Source organism: Rhea pennata, chromosome 4 (genome assembly GCF_028389875.1).
Source record: "Rhea pennata isolate bPtePen1 chromosome 4, bPtePen1.pri, whole genome shotgun sequence".
Lineage (NCBI taxonomy): Eukaryota > Metazoa > Chordata > Aves > Rheiformes > Rheidae > Rhea > Rhea pennata.
The window spans coordinates 82,088,417-82,108,485 of record NC_084666.1 but is presented as its reverse complement, the minus strand read 5'-3'; the positions used below and the strand labels follow the sequence as shown (position 1 = coordinate 82,108,485).

The 20,069-nt window shown below is 42.6% G+C and overlaps 1 protein-coding gene across 1 annotated transcript in view; it reads left to right on the top strand.

The window, feature by feature from the left end:
- LOC134140275 (transmembrane protease serine 11E-like) overlaps nucleotides 1-20,069 on the top strand; it is a 35,793-nt gene that overhangs the window by 11,009 nt on the left and 4,715 nt on the right. The window contains exons 4-6 of the mRNA XM_062575205.1: nucleotides 7,126-7,193; nucleotides 10,374-10,537; nucleotides 18,329-18,367. Of these exons, the coding sequence (XP_062431189.1) occupies nucleotides 7,126-7,193; nucleotides 10,374-10,537; nucleotides 18,329-18,367 (271 nt within the window). The remainder of the gene's footprint in view (nucleotides 1-7,125; nucleotides 7,194-10,373; nucleotides 10,538-18,328; nucleotides 18,368-20,069) is intronic.

The following is a 20,069-nucleotide window of genomic DNA, read 5'->3' as shown; positions in this document are numbered from 1 at the left end:
ATCCCTGTAATGATGGTGGTAAGGAAGGGAAGCAGCTTTGTTCCCTGAGGGGACAGTTCCCCCCCCCCCCCCAGTTGATGTCTTTAGAGGCTGTTAATGCATTTCTCTGAAGACCAAGAGGGGAGAAGTAGATGGGCAGGTTCGCAGCAGGGCTTGCAAGGTGAAAAGATGCCAGTGCTAAGCCCCTTGGGCACCCTGCAGGGGGAAGTGAAGCTCATGCTCTGTGACCTTGGTGTCTCAGCAGGACAGCGCAGATTTTTTGGGCTGTTTTGGCACAGTTCTGGCATAGCTGTGTGATGCCACAGTTTGCCAGTCCCAGGGTACTGGCATCTCTGAGGTATAGGCAGTAATCTGTCTTAGAGAGACTTAAAGGGCCAAATGTGTGAAACTTCAGCACCCAAGAGAAGATCCTCAGAAATAAAGGGAAGTGTCTGTGTGCACACAGGTGAGAAGGAAAGGACCCACCTCGCTCTTTAGTCACCTTCTGGTTTTGCTCACCCTCAACCCAGTACTCAAGGATCTCCAACTCCTATGCAGATGCTTGTGCTCCCACAGAAAGAAGGGCTTTGGACCTGATACCTTGTTTTGTTGAAGGCTAACCCAACTGCCCAGACATGACTCATAACTGGAAGGCTAGCTTTCTGCATTGTACTTAGTGATAAACTTGCCATCATCCTGCTATCAGGAAGGACCTTGTATCACTTGAGTTATGAATCCCAAACACTTAAAGATCCACAGGGTCAAAGTGAAGAGTGCTGGCCCAAATTTTCATTTGAGCCAAATTCAGAGAAAGCCTACCTGAAAAAAAGAGCAGCAGGGAGCGAATAGATGAAGTTGCTGTTTTATGATGCTTGCCAGTTTTGGAGCCAGACATTGCACCAGTCTTCCCACAGCTGAAATGTGTATATTTGCGAGACAGAGGAAGGCAGAAGGGAGTTCGCTTCAGAGTCAAGACGTATGCAAGGTGTTTTGGCCACACATGGATTGCAGCAAAGCTCAAAAGCAGGTGGGTTGCTTGGTTGGTGCTGTATAGGGGCTAAGCCAGTAGGAGTGTGTATCCATGCTAGCAGATTTTGGAAATGATGCTAAAGACTGTAATTGCTGCAGGAGACTGGGCAGTGAGGGCTAATGCAGCCATGGTACCAAATGTCTTCTGAGAAGGAGGATGTGCTGAAGTCCCAAGAGGTCTAACTTGATTTTTTCTTTTTTACTGCAAGTTGAAGCAAGAGTTGCTAGAAGTATCAAGTAGCTTCATTTGCTGCACAGCTGCTGTTTCTGACCCTCCTGGTAAATCCCATCTTCTCCCCTCTCAGACTGTGAATCATACAAGGATATTGCAGATAAATCAGTCAAATTACAGAGCTGCAGCAGCCAAATCTTTCCAAAGATTTCTCAGGCCCTGCAGCACCCAAACTAAACTGAATTAAGGAAGTTCCTATTTGCAGTAAGTCTCAGGAAGAGATTTGGCCATGTTTTCAGATATGGAACCCAAAGTTTAAACCCTAAATCCTTATTTAAGACCAAGCATGTATAAACATTCAGCATGTGCTTGTTCAAGTATTTGCCTAGTACCCGTGTGAACTGAGAAGGTCATACAGGCTATCGACATTTTCTTATTTTTCATTGAAGGCATTTTTAGTTACAAGTATGCCTATAGTATAAACGCCTCACAAGTGAAGCTTCTTAAATGAAGCTCTTCAGAGATTGTGGGTTTTTTTTACTACCAATACTCTCCTTTTTTTTTATTTTCTCTGGAAAATAACTAATGTGATGGGAAAAGAAATCATGTTGGTTTAAGCATGTATGAGATCATTAAGATTAAGGAATACCTTGAGGGGAAATAAATCAACCAGGTATTTTGATGACCTCTGCTTAAAAGTTTTATTTTAAGGGTCCAGTTCCTGCAGTTGGAAGTGCTGCCTTTGGACAAGCACAGTACAGTGAGGGTGCCATTTATGGGTGCCCAGGACTAGGAGCAAAGCCAAAAGCACTGTTCCCTACAGTTCAGCCCACTGGGAAACCTGGCAAGGCAACAGCGGATGAGATAGATGACGGTTGGACCTGTTTATTTAGCTCTGGAATTATTTACAACACCTGCAGTTTTCAGTACGGGCTACTGTGAGAGCTACAGGTGTGTTCTTAAAGACCTACAATGTGGCATGCTATATGCTAAGATGGGAAATAACTAATGTAATGGCTAACTTTCCCTAACTTAAAATTCCCTAATTCTCTAATTTCTTAATACAAAATAATAGGTCCATAAAATGTTTTTTCCCCTCCAGTTCATCAACCAGAAGATCTAATAAGCATCTACCAAGCCTGCCAAGTCATAACAGGAAGAATATCAAATTCTACCCCTTCCCTCCAACAAAATAATTCAAGTTTGGTTATGATGTATGATCCAAGTATGGCCGGGAAAGCTCTAAAACATGCACAAGAAAAATTGATAGAAACATCAGCTGGAAAAGGGAACTCAGAATGAAATAAAGGGCAGTTATTGATAGTGTGTGTGATTAAGGGTAGAATCTTACCTTAATTATAGCTCTGTGGATCCAGAATTGCTTCATTGTTTGCAGGTAATTAAATCAATGAAGTTATTCAAGACGTGAAGGAGTGGAGTGTCAATGAGACTGAAAACGGGCTGGCAGGCTGGCCAAGAGAGTGCTTGTTTAGAGCATGCTGTTGTCAAGAGGGAGAGTCCAAACTCAATACTGCTGTCATGTGACTGAGAGCATGTCTTGGCGCTTGTAACGTGACTATGTTGAAATGGATTTTTCTTAGATTTCCTAAAATCACTCTTTCCTTAAGAACCTTTCCTTCCCGGGTTTCAACTCCTTACCTTTTCACACTGCTTAAAAAACAAAGGCCAGAGTGTCACTTCTATTGGAAAAGCACAGTGTCTGAACAAACAAAAGCCCTTCCATAGATTTTTGACCCACATTTGCTCCAGATTTTGGCAAGAGCTCCTCCCCAAGCTGACAAAATTTCCCTTGCAGTGTGAAAGTCTTAGGAAGCTAATTATGGACAATTGAAAGTGGGGAGTAGGAATGGGAATACTTAGGTGACCTTAATTCCAGCTGTTGCCATTACAGTGGCTATAATGAAGCTAATGCCAGGACATGCCTCTCAAATGGGTTGCACTAGGGATGCGCGTGGTACTTTAAATCCTGATGTTATCCCACATATCGGTATGCTTAAAATATCTCCTATCCAAGAGACCAATCTCTTTTAGGAATGGTTCTGTGAGATCAGTTATTTCTCTTTGGCAGTTGTGACACCTCACCCATCCAGCTGTGCTCCTTGTTTTAGTGCAAGATCACACAGGGCTTCTTCACCTCCTAGCTTTAGCAGTCCAGCCAGTTTAAACACTGGGGAGTTTGTGCTGGCTTTCTTGACCATGTGGGATGGCACTGCTCTTGCCCACCATGCTGGGTATGACACACACTGTCTTTGTGCATGTGGTTTCTGATGGATTTTTCTGGTTGCCTGAGGCCCACATGTTTTTGCACTCACTCTCCTTCAGGCCCATTTTCCTTGCCTGGAGCAAAGCAGAGTAGCTCTGGGATCACCAGTGCTCAGAATAATCGGTGTTTCTGATTAGAAAGGGAGTATGGCATTGTCTGTACCCTCATCCTGGATAGTGCCAGGCTTGGCTTTCCTGTCCCTCCCTTCCTTCGTCCTCCCTCCTTCTCTCCTCTAATCTCTGACATATCTCAGGCTCCCAAGGCTGCTTCTGAACTGGGATTGTGTCCAGCTGGCACTTTTGGCTGCTTATGGGGGGTATCAACATTTTGTGCTACAAAATTGGGTGCAAATTGGTCAGCAAGTTTGGCAGTAAATATGGAATTAATGTGACTGATGGGTAGTAATTCATATTGTATTACCACTACAAAATGCTGGAGAAAGCCACTGAACCAGCCAATATGGTCCATTTAGTATTTAGCATGGAGAAATCAAAAAATCACTACTAATGGACTTTCTATCCATAAGAAGCAAAAGGGAGGACTGTAGTACAACGGGAGCTGGTCAACTAAATTGGTAGCTGGCAAAAAAGTAGCAGGATTGAGCAGTGACAAGATTTGTGCTCCCAAATCCATCAGACAACATGGATGGATAATCCACTGCATGCTATTAAATGGGCTCAGCAAATATCCTGGAGAATAGTTCTGTCAAACTGGATTTACGATGACCCTCCGTTGAGGGCCAAGAAGTTTGGCTCTGGTGGCATAGTATGACACCAGAAAAAAACCGTTAATGACAAGATCCTGAGTTATTCAAGATAGCACAGAAAAATATGTCTTGGGCTTCAGGACATCAGACAATTTCAGTCTGCAGGGAGCAAGGAAGAGTTTCTTTTGGGGTTAGGTTTCCATGGTTTGGGCTTTCCTGTCCTTCTCTTGCATATTTGGTACTAGCCACAATTAGCTACTGTATTAGCATAGAGGGACTGGTGTTCATGAGTAAAGCCAGGCTTCTTTTGGAAAAATGTACTGAATTAAGAGAAAGACTATAAAAGGATAGAGGATCTGAAACTGAATTAAGAAAATGCCAGATAGCATTAGGCAACTAGCCAAAAAACATTAACTCAAAGAAAAACTTGTCTGGAAGAATGCTAAAATGAAGACTGTCAGGAAAATGCTTTTCATATGAAATGAGCAGGAATTAGCATGCTTGTTAGGAGTGGTGGTTTGCCTGCAGCAGCAACTGCCACCATTCAGCAGCTGCTAGACAAATACCAGAAAAATAAGTGAGATGTGCTTAATCAGTGGTGAAGTTAAGGGAACTATTCATGGCAGCATCTCTTTTGAATGACTGCAACCAAAACAGGGTGGTTGAAGGGAGTTTAGATGCTTCACCGAGGCAGGACTGAGTCTAACCTACTTATCAAATGGAGTTGTGGTTGCTTTTGCTCCCAGGGTTGTGACTCAAGCTGAAAACAAAGCTATGACCAGAGAGAAATGTTTTGTAGGCTATAGGTGCGCAAACTTTTATTGGAAGTCTTATCACAAGCAGCACAAGATGGACCTTCACCACGAATGCTTGCAAACCATTAGCAAAAGGCATCTTCCTAAAATGTTTCCTCCTATGTAAGCTTGAAATATGAAGGCTACTGCTGGGAATTCAGAGTACCAAGCTCATGGCTGAAGGAAAAGGTAGATTTGGGACAAGATTGTGTCTGTCAGAAATGGATTTTTCAGCAGGTGAGCGCTGAGGGGGGCATAGTGGAGAAGCACAGCTAGCATGTCTCTCCTAATAACATAAGGCAGGTTATGGAAGGAAAGACACCAAGCCAGGTCTGATGCTACTGAAGACTTTGCAAAGATGGCTAGAAACAGAAACATTCTCCTATCAGTGTTTTTCACCTACTGATGATCTAGCAGTGCAGTGGTTTCTAAAGAGGGGAGGGAGGAGGGAAGTAACTCCTTCTCATTCAGATGTGGAAATGGGCAATGAAAGCAACACAAATCCAGTAATAGCAGTATCATTTAGAATCATATATTAATGATCTTACCATAGAAATAACTCTAACTTCCCTTTCACCCTGAATTTTCTGAAAACAGCATCTGTTGCTGATAATTCAGTCACGTGTAGGATCCTCAGGTTATTTTTATACACAGCATTGCATGTCATGGAGTTTTGTCATGTGCCCCTGGCAGTGCTCATCTCTCTGTCGTGGCACAAGGTGTTTGGGATCAGCCTGCACAGAGCATGTAGGAGGTGATCTAAGGCTTATGGAGATTTGTTCTCCAATAGGAAAGATAAAGAAACAAAGCACTTGATGACTGATACTTAACCTTCTGCCTCATAAATTGCAGTGGTAGCAGCTGGCAACCTGCAGTATGGCAGGATAAATAGCACTGTGTGTGTGCAGTGGTTTGTCTCAGATCATATACCCACCTTTTTTTTTTTATTGAATTTTGTCTATTGTTCCAAACTACCAGGTAATTCCCAGTAGCTACCAGTAACAAAACAAACATCAGCCATGAAGAACTTTTGTTTTTTCCTCACTAATGCATGTTGTTCAACTTAAAATTCACTCCAAATTGTGCAGCTTTCATCTTGAAATTATTCTGGTTTCGTATCATTGGATTCGTATCGCAGCAACATCAGGGCTAATGTTATAACAGACAAGGCTGGAAAAGAGGGGCTTTTTTATTCTCTGGAAGCACTCACCTGCAGTTTTAATGTTTATGTGCCCATTTCTCTTCCTGAAAGAATGCATTACACCAGAAGTTTGAGATTCATTCACTTTTTTTCCTCTTTCCCTTAAAAGGCTGAAAATCCACAGATTTGTTCTAGGTGGACCAGTCTTTAAGGGCTAAAGACTGCAAAATCTTGTGATTTTTGTAAAGTGTTCCTCAGTAGTTCTTCTGTAATACATCTGATGTTTACAGCACATACGCACTTGATTTTTTGGGTCTTGCTGATACAAGGAACTGCATAACTCCCTGGTGACTTTGCTGTTTCTCAATCTTCCAGTGATCTCGAACTGTTCCTAGCAGAATTTCATGCCATGTTATATCACGCTACGTTATCCCTGAGATGGATTGTGCAATCTTGAGAGACAACATTTAGTCTACAGCAGGATGTGGTTAAGCAGGCACCAGCAAAGAGGCTATTTGGGGATTAATTCCAAAAAATTTATAAAATGGGGCCTGGACTTCCCTGTTTCTGATGGGAATTGCTTGAAAAGTCCCCTAGCATGTGGCAAACCATGTAGGAGTGGAAGTGACAGTGGTATAGTAGGATACTGACATATTCATAGGGTATTTAGAAAGACAAGTTAGATCTTTATGATGTGCCTTAGGCCGAATGGGAAGCAATTTGGGAAAATCTGTGGCAAATGTTTCTCTGAGGCTGGGCAAGGTGATGTTTCTTGGCTCTGTAATCCATGAGTTTCATAGAATCATAAGGTTGGAAGTGACCTCTGGAGATCATCTAGCCCAACCCTCAGCATAGCCCGTACGGGGATTGAACCTGTGACCTTTGCATTAGCAGCACCACACTTTAACCAACTGAGCTAATTGTAACTGAATACCATGCTCAGAATGCCCCTTCCAGTAGACATCCACCTTGCTTTTATTTTTCTGTTGTTGTTAACTTCAATTTTTCTTTTTTCAACAGATGGACAAGACATTTCACAATTCCATTTTAAGAAAAAAATACATCCGCTCACGCTTAATCAGAGTGAGGTAGGTGAGATTATAATAAGCACACATAGCTGAGATGCAATGAATTGCTCACCAAGCCCAGCTGGAGAGCCACCTGATCTGACTGAGTATAGTGTGTCTTGTGTGTGTCCAGAGCATGATACCTAACTGAGTGTGACCTTCTTCTGAACCGTATCCTCCTCTGAGTCTTGATGCAGAAGATAAACAGTCCAAATAGAATATGTGTTTGTACTCAGATCTTCAGCAAGCTCAAGCTTTAGCTAATAAAGCAAATATGTTTAGTTACCTTAAAATTCAAAAGCATTCCCAAACCTGTATTTCTTTCACTGTAATGCAGATGGCATTTTACATTTAGTGCTCACTGCTGTGTTGGGCTTGTTGATGAAGACCCAGGTACCACTGTACATATTCAGATGAAGGTCACTGTAGTCTGGTACTGCATCTCAAAAGACAACATTTAGGGAATAGTAGGAGCAAAACAGACTTGTATGATATTTATCCCCATGTACTCTTTCTGCCTCCAACTATCTGCTGCTTGAGATTTCTTGAAGTAGCTGTTGTTTGTCTGGTTAGTAACCCCCAGCAGAGCTCTACCCCAAAGAGTTATCCAATCTCCCATTGGGCTTGTGAACTTTCTGTGCCTCCACCCTTTAGAAAGGAGTTCCTTGTGAAAAAATTGCCTCTTTTGGCTTGTTACTTTGTTTGATTGCCTCTAGTTCTTGGACTGCAAGAGGCAGTGAAGATACCCAGCCTTCCTCTCCCAACAGTTAATGGATACTCCAATCATATCCCTTTTCTCTCCTGTACTCTGCAAGCTCCTCTCTTTTCAGTCCCAGACTGGTCAGTCATTCCTTGCAGGAGCTGTTTCTTGCCATCTTGTTGCCCTGCTCTGAATCTTGTATTTGATTTGCATTTTTGACCACTGCTGAGGTCTTGTTTCTGAGAGGCAAAGGTCAGCTCAGAGCCTCATCGCCTTATAGATGAACCTAGGATGGGTTTTTCCCATCTTAGTTTTCGTAATCACACTCTAAACCTACAAGACTGAAAGCAGCCTGAAGATCTTAGTGCTGTAAACGTGTTTCTCCTTCAACAATTCACAAAATCCTTTCCTCCTGCTCTAATTTTAGCATAACCTCCAGTAAGGCAAGTCATTACTTAAATGTAACCTTAAAACTGTTTTTAGATGCTTTTTAGAGTGATACAAATGTAGACATGGTAGAACTGAGAGGCAAATGTGTAGGGAGAAATAAAATCTTTCATTATTGTTATTCCTGAGGACAGACTGATGTACGTGCTATAATGTATGATGTATGGCTTGTCTGTGCCAGAGCTTGTTCATTTTTCCAAATATATCATTTGGCCTGATAAGAGATATCATCTCTTCCTACAAGCTTTTGAGCATTCAGACTGCCAGCTCCTCCAAGCAGGGCCATTGTTATGAATTTGCTTGGAAAGTGCAGCGCATAATTTTGGTTCAGCATGAACAATGCATTGGTGATAATGCCCACAGCTGACTACGAAAGACAAAACATATCTTGAGTAGGTGCCTTTAGCTGTGGCCCTTGACTGCGCAGTGAGTGATTCAAGGCTGCCTGAACTTACCTGAGGGTTTGCAGAGGTGTGGTGTGCTTGTAAGAGCTGGTATAGTAATTCCAGTGTGGCACTGTACAGGAAGAGGAGTGGGGGGATTGGTGAGGGAACACCTCAGAAATGCCGAGCAACACCCACAGCTGGAGCAGATAATATCTGGAAAATAAATGGAGTGGCAATCACGCCGAAATTGGCACTGCGGGGAAAAAAACAGCCTGCTGTAAAGTTCACGTATAGCTACTCAGTGTCAATTATGGGATCCTTGAGGCAAGGGATGTGTCTTTCTGCTCAACTATGAGACACTTGGCATACCTTGGGTGTGCTAGTAACACATGGCCTCTTTCTTGCCCTTCTCTAAGGCAGGGGTAGCAGGAAGATTTATCTTGTTTTGGTACATGTCATTTCCCAAGCTCATGGGCTGATCACGACTGGCGTACAAGCTACTTGCTTACAGTTTATTTTATTTTATTTTCTTATTTTTCCAAATTTCCCAGATATTGATAACAAACTAGATTACTTCTTTTTCCTTTCCTCTCTGAATGATGCTTAAGATCCACTTTTATCTCACTCTCTGTATGCAACATGAGATAACTGTACTTCCTCCTGCTGTGTGTTATGTCCTTGCTTCTTGGCTCTGGTGAAAAGAAGAGGCAAAGGAAAGGAGAAGTAAGCTCTTAGTATGCACTTTAACCTTGCCAGTGTGATGACCAGGCATGAGGCATCTGCAAAGACAGGGCAAGATTTAGTAAGCCAGATTAGACACTTTGGTGTTTGCAGTCTAGCGTTCAATCTCTTGCAGAGGCTGGTATCTGATGCTCTGTCTAGGGAGAAACACCTATTACCATAGGATGCGTTCAGACTTTCATATGATTCTTTCTTTTCTTTCCTCTGATCTTATGTGGGCTTTGCAGTAACCACTTCAATTTGTGGAACTGTGTGTCTCAGCATGGGTCCTGCTCATACTTCCCAGTAAGATTTGTTAAAAGCTCCTTTTCTGTCCATCTTCCAGACTGTGATAAGTAGACTGTGAATGTGCTGCTGAGTTCCATTTGTCTCTGCATAATGTGACGTTATCAGTCATATTCTCCAAAAATGTCCAGCCAGATACCTGACTTCACATAAAGTTGTAGTGATGGTGTTGTGTAGCCTTTTGCTAGTCACTTGACTACCCTTTTGATGATGATAGGAGTTTTAAATTCTGTGCATGTCCAGGGCCCTGCAAGGGTCTGTTTAAACACCGTTGTTGCCTGATGTTTTTGAATTCCTGCATATCTAGCTTTTCACTGCTATCAAATCGGTTCCTTCCCTGCTGTTCTTATGTCCCAGTGATACAGTCATAAATGGGTTTTTTAACTCCAGGATTATGACACTGGTCTGGCCAATCATTCACAGAGCACCTCATGCCTTCTCCTAGCCTAAATATGTGAGCATTTCACCATTCAGGACTTGCTTGGATTGTATTTTTTTTTAAGAACTACCTCTCTCTTTGTAAAATGTCTGAAAATATATTTAATCCTTTGTTAAATTGTCATCATTGGAAGAACTAAGATAAAACCAAGAAATGTAGAAATGAGCTGAAGGTAATAAGACATGGTTTTCATTGGTTTGTAGCCCCGATACCGGTGGTGTGGTGGCAGAGGCTCTACTCACATTCTGGTTCTCCTCTACGGACTGCAGAGAAGCACTGCGAGAAAGAGTTGAATGGATATTACGGAGGGGCCTGAAAAAGTACAATGGCCCCTTGCAAATAGATGTCAAATATTCTACTGTCTTGGGTAAGTATATTTTATCTCCCTTAAACTTTTTTTTTCTGAATAATGGGACTGGATTTTGGTTTTTTTCCCTTCTGACAGGGGCTGATACTGAGTCTGAGGGGCAGTCATTCCTGCTCTTCGAGTTAGAACAAAATCTGTGGTAATGTGTAAACCTTGCTCAAGCCTTTTAAATACACTTTAAATAAGGATTAACAGGAGCAGTTGCTTTGTGGCTTTTCTGTACAGGCTTACTCCCTGCTCCAGACTGCAGGACCAACCTCATATTTCTATCAGGAGAGAGAGCAGGATCCTCATCGTAGTGCTTCAGTATGTGGTAGCACAGATAAACATACTCTGTGTTTTTCCTAGGTCCTTACTTTTCTGAGGAACCTGAAAGGGTAGGAGCAATGCTTGTATGAAGTCTTTGGTGGGGGGAACAGCAAATTATTTGAAAAAAAATTTAGTGGGAGGATCGAATTTCTTTGCAAATTCCCCAATTTTGTTTCACGAAACGGAGAAAGGGAGAATGTTCTTGTCAATATACCGTTTTTCAGATGAGGATGAGGATCTAGCCCTTTCTTTGTAAGGCAGGCCTGCATTTGAAGGATAAGAAGAGAAACAGCACTGTCTTTCTGATGTAATGAATTTCACTGAGAGACCTGATTCCTTCCTCTTTGATATTTCTGATCTCTTGGAGAATTTTGGTGCAGGGCTGGACTCTGTGTTTTGCACATGGCTCAGCTTCAATTACATTTGGTTGGCATTTCTTCTGAGAGTCTGACTTCTCCAGGATGAGTTGCTAGTGAGAAGGAAGGGGTAGATACTTGCTCCATTTGGTATTGCAGATGTCCTGCTTGCCGCCATCACTAGACTACTGAAATCACTGGAGATGCACACAGGCCAGACAGTTGTGTTGCAAGAGCAAGCATGGTGGGTCAGCTTCCGTGCTGGTCAGATCCAGGCTTCTTCCTTGGAAATGACTGGGAGCAACCTCTTTTTCCAGCCCTGGACACTTCAAATGAAGAAGTTGTGTTTTGGCAATGCAGTGAAACTAGAGTGTGAGCTATCACATGCCCATTGTTTCTTGATGGCCCACTTCTCCCCAGCCCTGGGATGGCTCAGGATGATAGGTGACATTCCTCTGGGTGAAGAAGCACTGCTTCTCTGCAGTATTGTTCATTGTCCAGTTGTTCCTGTTCGGCAGTTGTTGGCTCAAAGTGCACATCTAGTTTTTTTCCATATGGAAATAGCACGTTCCCATCAAAAGAGAGAGATCAAAAGTGTTTAAAAGAAGCCTGGGTCATGATCCAGTGAATTTTGAAGCTTTAGTTTCATCTGATGCATTGCATAAAGGGTAAACTTGGATGGAGTACAAAAATGCTTGTGAGAAAATGACTGTGATCGTCTCATCGAGTTATCTGATTAGCTGCTTATATTCAGTCTGGTAAATGAGAGAAGTGATTCAAAACTCTTCTTTTAGCTGACCTTGAGCTGCACTCAGGGATATTGCTGTAATTCATTAGTTGCTATTTAGAAAATTAGCTGATTTAATTGAATCACAATGTTTTCATTAAATACACAGTTTCAGTAGAAGATTGCATCTCCATGTCACTTTGATAAAGCTGTGTAATAAACATAGTGTTGCTTTTCTTGGCTCTCCCAGCCTTGCCATAAAACACAGATGACTGCATGGGTCTGCTACTCACTACAGGACTGGTGTTGTGCAATTGTTAGGCATCATGCAAACATAACAAGACTTTGTTATTTCTAGGAGACAATGATAAAAGGCTCCATTTGGATCTTTCTTTGGTAATAGGATTTCAACAGTGCTGTGAAGCTTAGGCAATCTCTGGTTTGTGGTGCTATTTAAGAATAGCAGGTTGACTCAAGTGAACTGAATGGAGGAGAGCACTCCTGGGCTTTCTGAGGAGATGCAGGTCTTGGCTTACAAAGTTGGTCCTTCCTCCTCGTGCCTGGAAGCAGATCCTGGAAGTCCAGAGAGGGATCTGGGGTTTGCATTTCCAACTTCTCTCTCCTTAGAATAGTCCACAGCATAAAGCGTCCAGTCCAACTCTATTATTTAAGCCAAGGAAAGTTGAGAAGCCCAAGATTTTCTTCATGCTCTGCTGCACCTTTGTGACTTTGCTTCATAGTAACTTGAAGGGTTTTGCCAGCTGGAGTCCCTCTTTGTCTTGAGGCAATGCCAGAATGTTTTCATAATGGCTTAAAAAAATCATTAACCTGTTCATTGTAATTGCCTGATCAAAATATTCTAATTTGGAGGCCGTGATATAGGCAAGCACAGCTAACCTGCTGAACAAATCCAGGTCAGGTGCTGATTTACATGGCATACTAGGAGGGTCTGATAAGGAGAACGAGTAAGTCTTCCTCTCAGCATCTAATCACCTTGTTCAACACCGTGTCTTAACCTGCATGGTACTCAAGAGTGTTTGCTTTGGGAAGCAGCCACAAACAGCTGCCTGCAAGTTGGATGCAATGCTTTGAGAACTTCAGCTGCTGTCCAGGGCAGCTGTGCCAAACTAAGAAATTTGCTGGCCCAGGGATAAAACTTGTTTTGCCTCTTCATCCTGAGGACTGGAAATGAAGAGCTTTGAGGGCATAAACTCTAAACTGCCAGTTAGCTCATTTGTGCTCAAAGAGAGAAGCAGATGGCACAGGTGTGAAAAAATAGGAAGTGTGCAAAGCTAAAAGAAAAAGAACAGCAAAAAAAAAAATACTACTTTTTATAGCATCACTAGTCAGTAGACATTATTTATATAAGGCTGCAAAATACATCGATATCTTGGTATCTTCAGATGTGTTGTTGTTACTGCAGTCCCTGCTTTCCTATCTACATTTACTTCACAGTCTCTTACAGCAAAAGACAGTGACATCTCTAGGCATCCAATGTAGCTTTGGCTCAAAAATAGATGAGTAACTAGAGGAGGAGATAGAGGTCTTTGCACTTGCATACAAGTCCCACTAGAAGCCCAAATATCTTCAGTGGAAGAGCAAGCAAATTTAAATCCTATCTTCTCCAGACGACAAAGCAAGTACCAGCAGAGTGAGATGTCAAAGTCAGCGGTGACTTAGCAACACCCAAGCTAAGGCCCACTCTCCTATTGACATGGAAAGAAGAATGCACCCCAGTTTGTCCTCTGCATAGTCCTGGCATCAAAGAGATCTCCTGCAAGGCTGAGTTTCTTCCCTGGGGTTTCCTAGTTAGACATGGAGCCAACTCACAGCCTGGCACCCTAGTCAGCTGAGCATGGAGCAGCTGCCAGCCTATTACCCCTTCTCAGGTAGGTTCAAAGTCTCTCAAAACATGCATCCTGGAGCATGCTCTTGATGTCAGAAAGAAACCGGTTGCAAGATCACTGGCACTGTTTGAAGTGAGTAGGAAGTATTCCTGTCTGTCGCACCACCAAGGGTTTTGACCATGAACAATGAGTCATGAATTGATGTTGATCAACAAGTCAACTGTTATTATTTCTGTTTATCTGGCATCCAGGACTTGCAAAACTCCTTACAAATACAAAGTAAAGAATCTAGGGGACAGGTTCTCACTTCTCTTTATCGAGTCTTCCCTGGAAGGCATGCAGACAAGTGTCCAACCTGGATTAGCAAGGAACGTTTCATCGGGTTGTAGCTCAAACAATGTGTGTGGTGGGGCTGTGCTTTTTGTACCATACAAGCTGTAACAGCAACCTTGGGCAAGTAAATCACAGAAGAATTGGCAGTTGGAAGGTACCTCTGGAGATCTCTTAGTCCAAATCCCTGCTCAAGTAGGGTAATCTAGAGCAGGTTGCCCACGACTATGTCCTGTTGGGTTTGAGTATCTCCAAGGATGGAGACTTCACAGCCTCTCTGAACAACCTTTTCCAATGTATAACTGCCCTCACAGTGAAGCAGGATATGCCATCTGCACCTTGGGAAATACAGGGGATGTCTGACATTCCCACCCTTTGATGCCATGCTAATTCTTCAATGGATGTCTGACAATGTATTGACATGTTTTTCTCATGTCAAAAATCTATAAATATACTGACAATTCATACGATTTTCTGTCTGGACTGACAAACTTGAGCTAAAGACAAGGACTGCTCTCTTAAACAGGAAATTAAGATGTAGTTGGCAGGGGGGAAACGCCGGTGATGTGAGGTCAGCTCCCGTGGACATGAATAGCAAAGGAAGGGCAGGGTGACAGGGGCAATTAGAGGTGCAAAGCCTTTGTCTTGTCTCCACCAGGTCACTCTCCCCTGCTCAAGGAATGACAATTGCATCACCCACGCCCAAACCTCATTTTGCTGCTTCCACAAGGGTGCTTCACTCCAGGGAGGCAATTCCTCTTCTAAGAGTGGGGAGAGTAGCAGAAGACTGGTGGGGAGGTGTTTCACACTATGGCATGTTGCACATGACAGACCTTTTCTCTTGTTTGAAAGAAAGAAAGAACGATGAGGTTCTAATATCTTTGCTTCCAATGCATGTCTAAAAAAAAAAAAAAAAAAAAAAAGTGGTATCAGTTTTGGGGTGTTATTAAAGAGTTTTTACATTTACAATCCAATCTTTCTTCCGTACCCTATTTAAGATAATCTCTGCCTTGCTTCTGTGGGAGAAAACTTGCACAAGATATGGGAACTTGATACAATTGAGCATGGACCACTCTTTTTGCCTTTGAAACTAGCAGTGCCATTATGGCGTATAGAAACTACAAGTGGGATCCTTTAAAGAAAATAAAGCTTTTCTTGGGAATTGGCATAAGTGAAAAACAATGCTATTGTTTGGGCAAAGCTGTGTTGGATTTTTGAAACAGCTTTCTTGTCTTTAATTTTGCAGCCATCACTGGCCGTTTCTGCACTGAAATACATAATGCGCCCTAATAATGGGTTTGGCCACTGTATACCTTAGAAATTCTGGCCTTAACAGAGTATCGCATATAAACAATAGCAAGATAAAGATGCTTTCTGACTCTTTTCTTTCCATGTTTGCTCAAGCCTACATATTCAGGAATAATAAATAAATAAAAAAAAAAAAAAAAAAAAAGAAGAAGATACCGACTGCATCTTTAATAGTAACTGTACAAGTCATTACTGTCACTTATAGGCAGTGGAGATCAGTGATTTAAGAAGTGTGTCTTAAAGTCATTTAGTTTATTAAATGTGCAAAGTAACTGTATTAACCAAACTGATTGTGCAACTGGAGAATGAATCCCTCTTCTAAAAGACAGAATCCCTAAGCTACAATTCAGCAGACTGTTGTTGTTTTTAATTTAAATATTTGTTTTCTCTTAACTTAAGCAAGCTTTAACTTCACAGCCCATTCTCTTTTATGGATCGGCAACACATGTTCAGGTTAAACTTGTTCTTTTTTACAGTAGAAGCCCGAATGCTCTTTTCCTAAATGCAGCACAAACAACTATATTTGCAGCTCTGTGTGGCTGGGCAAAATAAGACATTTTGATTGTGACTAAGTGATACTTTTTCTTGATAGTGCAAACAACTAGTGTAACTGGTAAATGAGCAGGGCAGCAAAATTGCTTCTCAAGCCTTAGAAGTGATTGCTTCAAGGCAAGGCTTGCCACACAAAAATAAAACACATGAACAAAATAGAAATAGAAATAGAAAATAAAACCAGAGTTGTTTAGACCCGTGATGTGTGTGTCTGGAGAAGCTCTTTCTCTGAAGATGTGTAAGAGACTCCAGCTGGAGACAGTGGATATATCTCAGAGCTCCAGAATTTGGCCCGCATGGGGTTTGTACATTATTCAAGGTAGCTGGCAAGACAACGAATAGAGCTGTGGAGAGATGCCTCGCAGCCCAGCTGGGTGACTCATGGCAAGAGGCGGTGCAGTGAGAACATGCCGATTGAATTGCTTCCGGCAGTGCACTTGAACAGGCTGCTCGCTTCTTTTGTCGTCTTGATTAGTTTTGCAACGCTGTGTAAGTGTTAATAATTGACTGCAGGCTTTATAATTAGGCATTATGAGGTAAAGGTCTCTCCACCCAGAGAGGAGCTGAAAAAATATTGTGATCGATATTGCACTTGAAGGCCAAAGGTGCTGATTGCATTGGTTGATTTCTTACCAGTTTCCAGCTATGCAATATTAGAACGACCCAAATACTGAGTTAGTTCTCAGTGTAGTTTGAATTCCTAGCATATCTTGGATGCTTATTATATCTGAAATAAATAGCCAGGTCCAGATTTTTCAAAGCTCTTCTTGCTAATATAAACATACTGGTGAAACTGCTAAAACTTAGCAGAGCTCAGCACCTGTTTTTTTGCACTTTGTACTTACCAAGTGCTGATGTTTACAGCAGTGCTGACTCCTCCTGCTGGCCTAGCTTTTACTGTCCGATATTACTGCGCATCAGCCTAGGGCATCTTGGTGACAAGCACCCATGTTATTGGTGAAAATTCACGGAATATAGCCCACATTTGTGAAGCCTGCAGTAGGGTTTTCTCCATCCTGTTTCACAGGCATTGAGAAAGTACAAGCAAACACTTTTACTGGAAGCGAAGCTCATGAGTTTTCACTTGGCCACCTGTAAACCTCATCTGTCTTTATTATGTCAACAGTTCCTGTTTCTAGTGAATAAGCTTGAATCACTATGTTTTCAATTAACAACTCATCTCCTGTTCTTCCAAAATGAAGTAGCAAGCAGCCTGCTCATGCTGCTTTCATTCTGCCTTGCCTCTGTAACGTTCCCTGCAAGCTGTGCATGCCCTGGACTTCTGTTTGCCTCCTTTCTGCGTCTGCTTAAGGTGATACTAGTACACATCTAACAATGGTGGATTGCAGACCTGCAATTCACTCTGCATATCAAAAGGAGTGTCAAGCCCCTAAGAAAAACACAAGTGATGCAGCTGCAGCAAGTGTGGTTCAAAACCCTGTGTGTTCGAAAGGATGGCTCCTACCAACTTGGGTATTTTCGGGATCAAAACAAGGATTGGTCTGGGTACCTGCAACAAGAAAGTGGAAATGAAGAAAGCGGGCAAGCCCAGGGATCTGCTAAGAAAGGCTATGCAGCCATGAAGCAGGAAGTCACAGGCACTGTACGGGAATTACTGGGTAATTTAAAAATTATATTGGATGTGTGATATCTCTTCTTGACTGCTGGCATCTAGAAGGGTGGCTCTAGGAAAAATAACGTAGTGGAAGAAAGGGACAGGCTGATACCTTGAGCCAGTGCTCCTTACTGTCAGTGGAAGTGTAGGTATTGTCCATGAACACATATGTGCATGTTGAAGGAGGGGGAATTATTGCTATGGCATGCAATAAATTGCTCTTACTTATCTCTTTTAGTATTCACAGCGTGCCAGGCACCCTGCTCCTCAATCACATAGGAGAAGGAGAGACAGCTGCTGCTGTTGTAAATGGCCATTCACTCCAGCGAAGTCAGTGACTTCTGATCTGCAAGGCTGCACCATTGGGCATCAGGTCTCCTTTGGGCTTGGTGTAAAACATGGCTGGCTGCTTGTGTGCAAGAAGGAACTTCAAAATTTTCCACTGTGAAAACTTTCCCCTAGCAAAATTGCAGATCTTAAGGAGTAGAGAGCTTGTTCTGGGTCTGCTCCTTGGGCACTGGTCATCAGAAGATGCTGGCCAGCTGGAAAACAGCAGATCACACCACAGAGAGGAGCATGATAGCAAATGCAGGAGCATGACTGTGTAGGAGCTTCAGGAACACCTGTAGCAGCCTTTGTCCCACCTCTTGCTGCTCTCCTGCTCAAAAGCTGAAAGGTGGGGTGAGCATGCAGTGAAAAAGCCTTGTCCATCTGTCCTGGTCTTACTCACCTCTTTCTTTATTTCAGATATGGAGAAGAAAAGAGCAGAAGCCCTCTTCAATGACAGTAAGTGGCAGCTGTTTAAGCCTGGCAGCTCTCCCATTGCTTTAATTAGCATTAAGAGTTTCCAAGCATTTTTCTGGCCCTTTTCTCTTCCTCCTGGCTAATGAACATGACTTCACACTTCATGCAGATGCACGGTGCACTTGGAAGCCCTGCTCAGGCACGCCGAAGCCTGCTGTCGGTGCCTCCCGGGCTCCTTATGGAGGCACCCAGCCCTGACTCGGAAATAGTGTCACTAGGGGTGAAGGTCCGTTCTCAGATGGTCTGTATCCACCCTAGAACTCCCTTGGAGGTTGTCCACTTAGTGGCATCTGCCTTTGCATGCGCTGAACCTTGGCCATGTTTCTACATGAAAATGAAGACATTTTGAACACCTTCTAGGCGTATGTAGGAAACCAAGCAAGTGCTGGGGATTTCTAATGAATTAGAAGGACTTTTCTGGGGCTGGTTGATTGCTTTAACACTAGGCTGCACTATAAATAGTGTGCTCATGGCAGCCAGGCCCCTATCAGGAATTTAAGTGCGTTTTCTATTTCAGCAAGTTAAAGTTAGAAGCAATCACTACTAAAAATAGCTTAAAACGTGGACTTAAATAGAGCACATAGTCAAGTCTAATCCTGCCTTCATGGTGCTGATACCTAATCCCTCTCTCTGGTGCAAAGTATTGAAACTGTGCAACAGTGGCACAGGCTGATTAATCTGTGCACATCTTGGACACTGGTGTAACGATTTATTTCTGTGCATAAAAACTGTCAGCCCAGCTGAGTCCTCGAACATAGCCCACAAAAGCTAAATGCCCCGAAAGCTGGCAGGATTGGGCATGTGCAGAGCAGTTTAGAATAATGGCTTTCAGGGTGCTACTGAAAACTGGGAATTTAGCATTTTCTTTTGTGCGTAGTGTGTACGAGCATGAGGAAATGTATAGAACTGACATGACATCAGTCTGTGATTATAATGAAAATGTTCTGGATTTTGGCATGCTTGTGAGCACAGAAGGTTTTCTTAAATATAAGGCAATATGAACTGCCAGTCTTCTCAAGGTATTACTAAAGGAGTGCAGTTGAGGTAGCTGGTTGTAAGGACATTTTTGAGCCTTTAGGGAAGGAGGGCAACTTGTTTGCAGATCTAATAGTCCTAAAAAGCCATATCACCCAGAACTTGCAGGAAGGAAATGTGTCAGGCAGGCAGTCTTGTCAATTATGGCATATTCTCCCATTTTCCTTTTACATAGCAAATTTTGGAAAAGTAACTGTATCTTTAGATTTCACTGCTTTCCTTCAGTGCATAGTTTGAAATTTCAGTACCAGGCAAAGGCTGGTACTTCTCAATGCTGTAGGACTTTTTTCTTTTTTTTTTCTTTTTTTTTTTTTTTTTTTTCCTCCCCAAATTTATGAACAGCTCTCAATCTGCTGAGCTCTTACTGCTGCTTTTGGGTATGAGGTGTTGTTAACATCACCTTGTGCAGATCCTAGCAGGAAAGGGCAGAGGTTATGCTCTGCAGGGCTCCAGTCTTTCCCCAATGAGGACTTCAAGGGGCCTGGGGCTTGCAGCTCTCCAGTGAGGTACTACAGATTTCCACTATACCCCCTCTACAGAACACTGGCCACAGGAGATGGACAGCATGATGGTTTGGACTGTCTTATCTCTATGTGAATGATTCTTAGCTCTGTCTCTTCTTCAGTGGATTGGGACAGTCCTGTCTGTC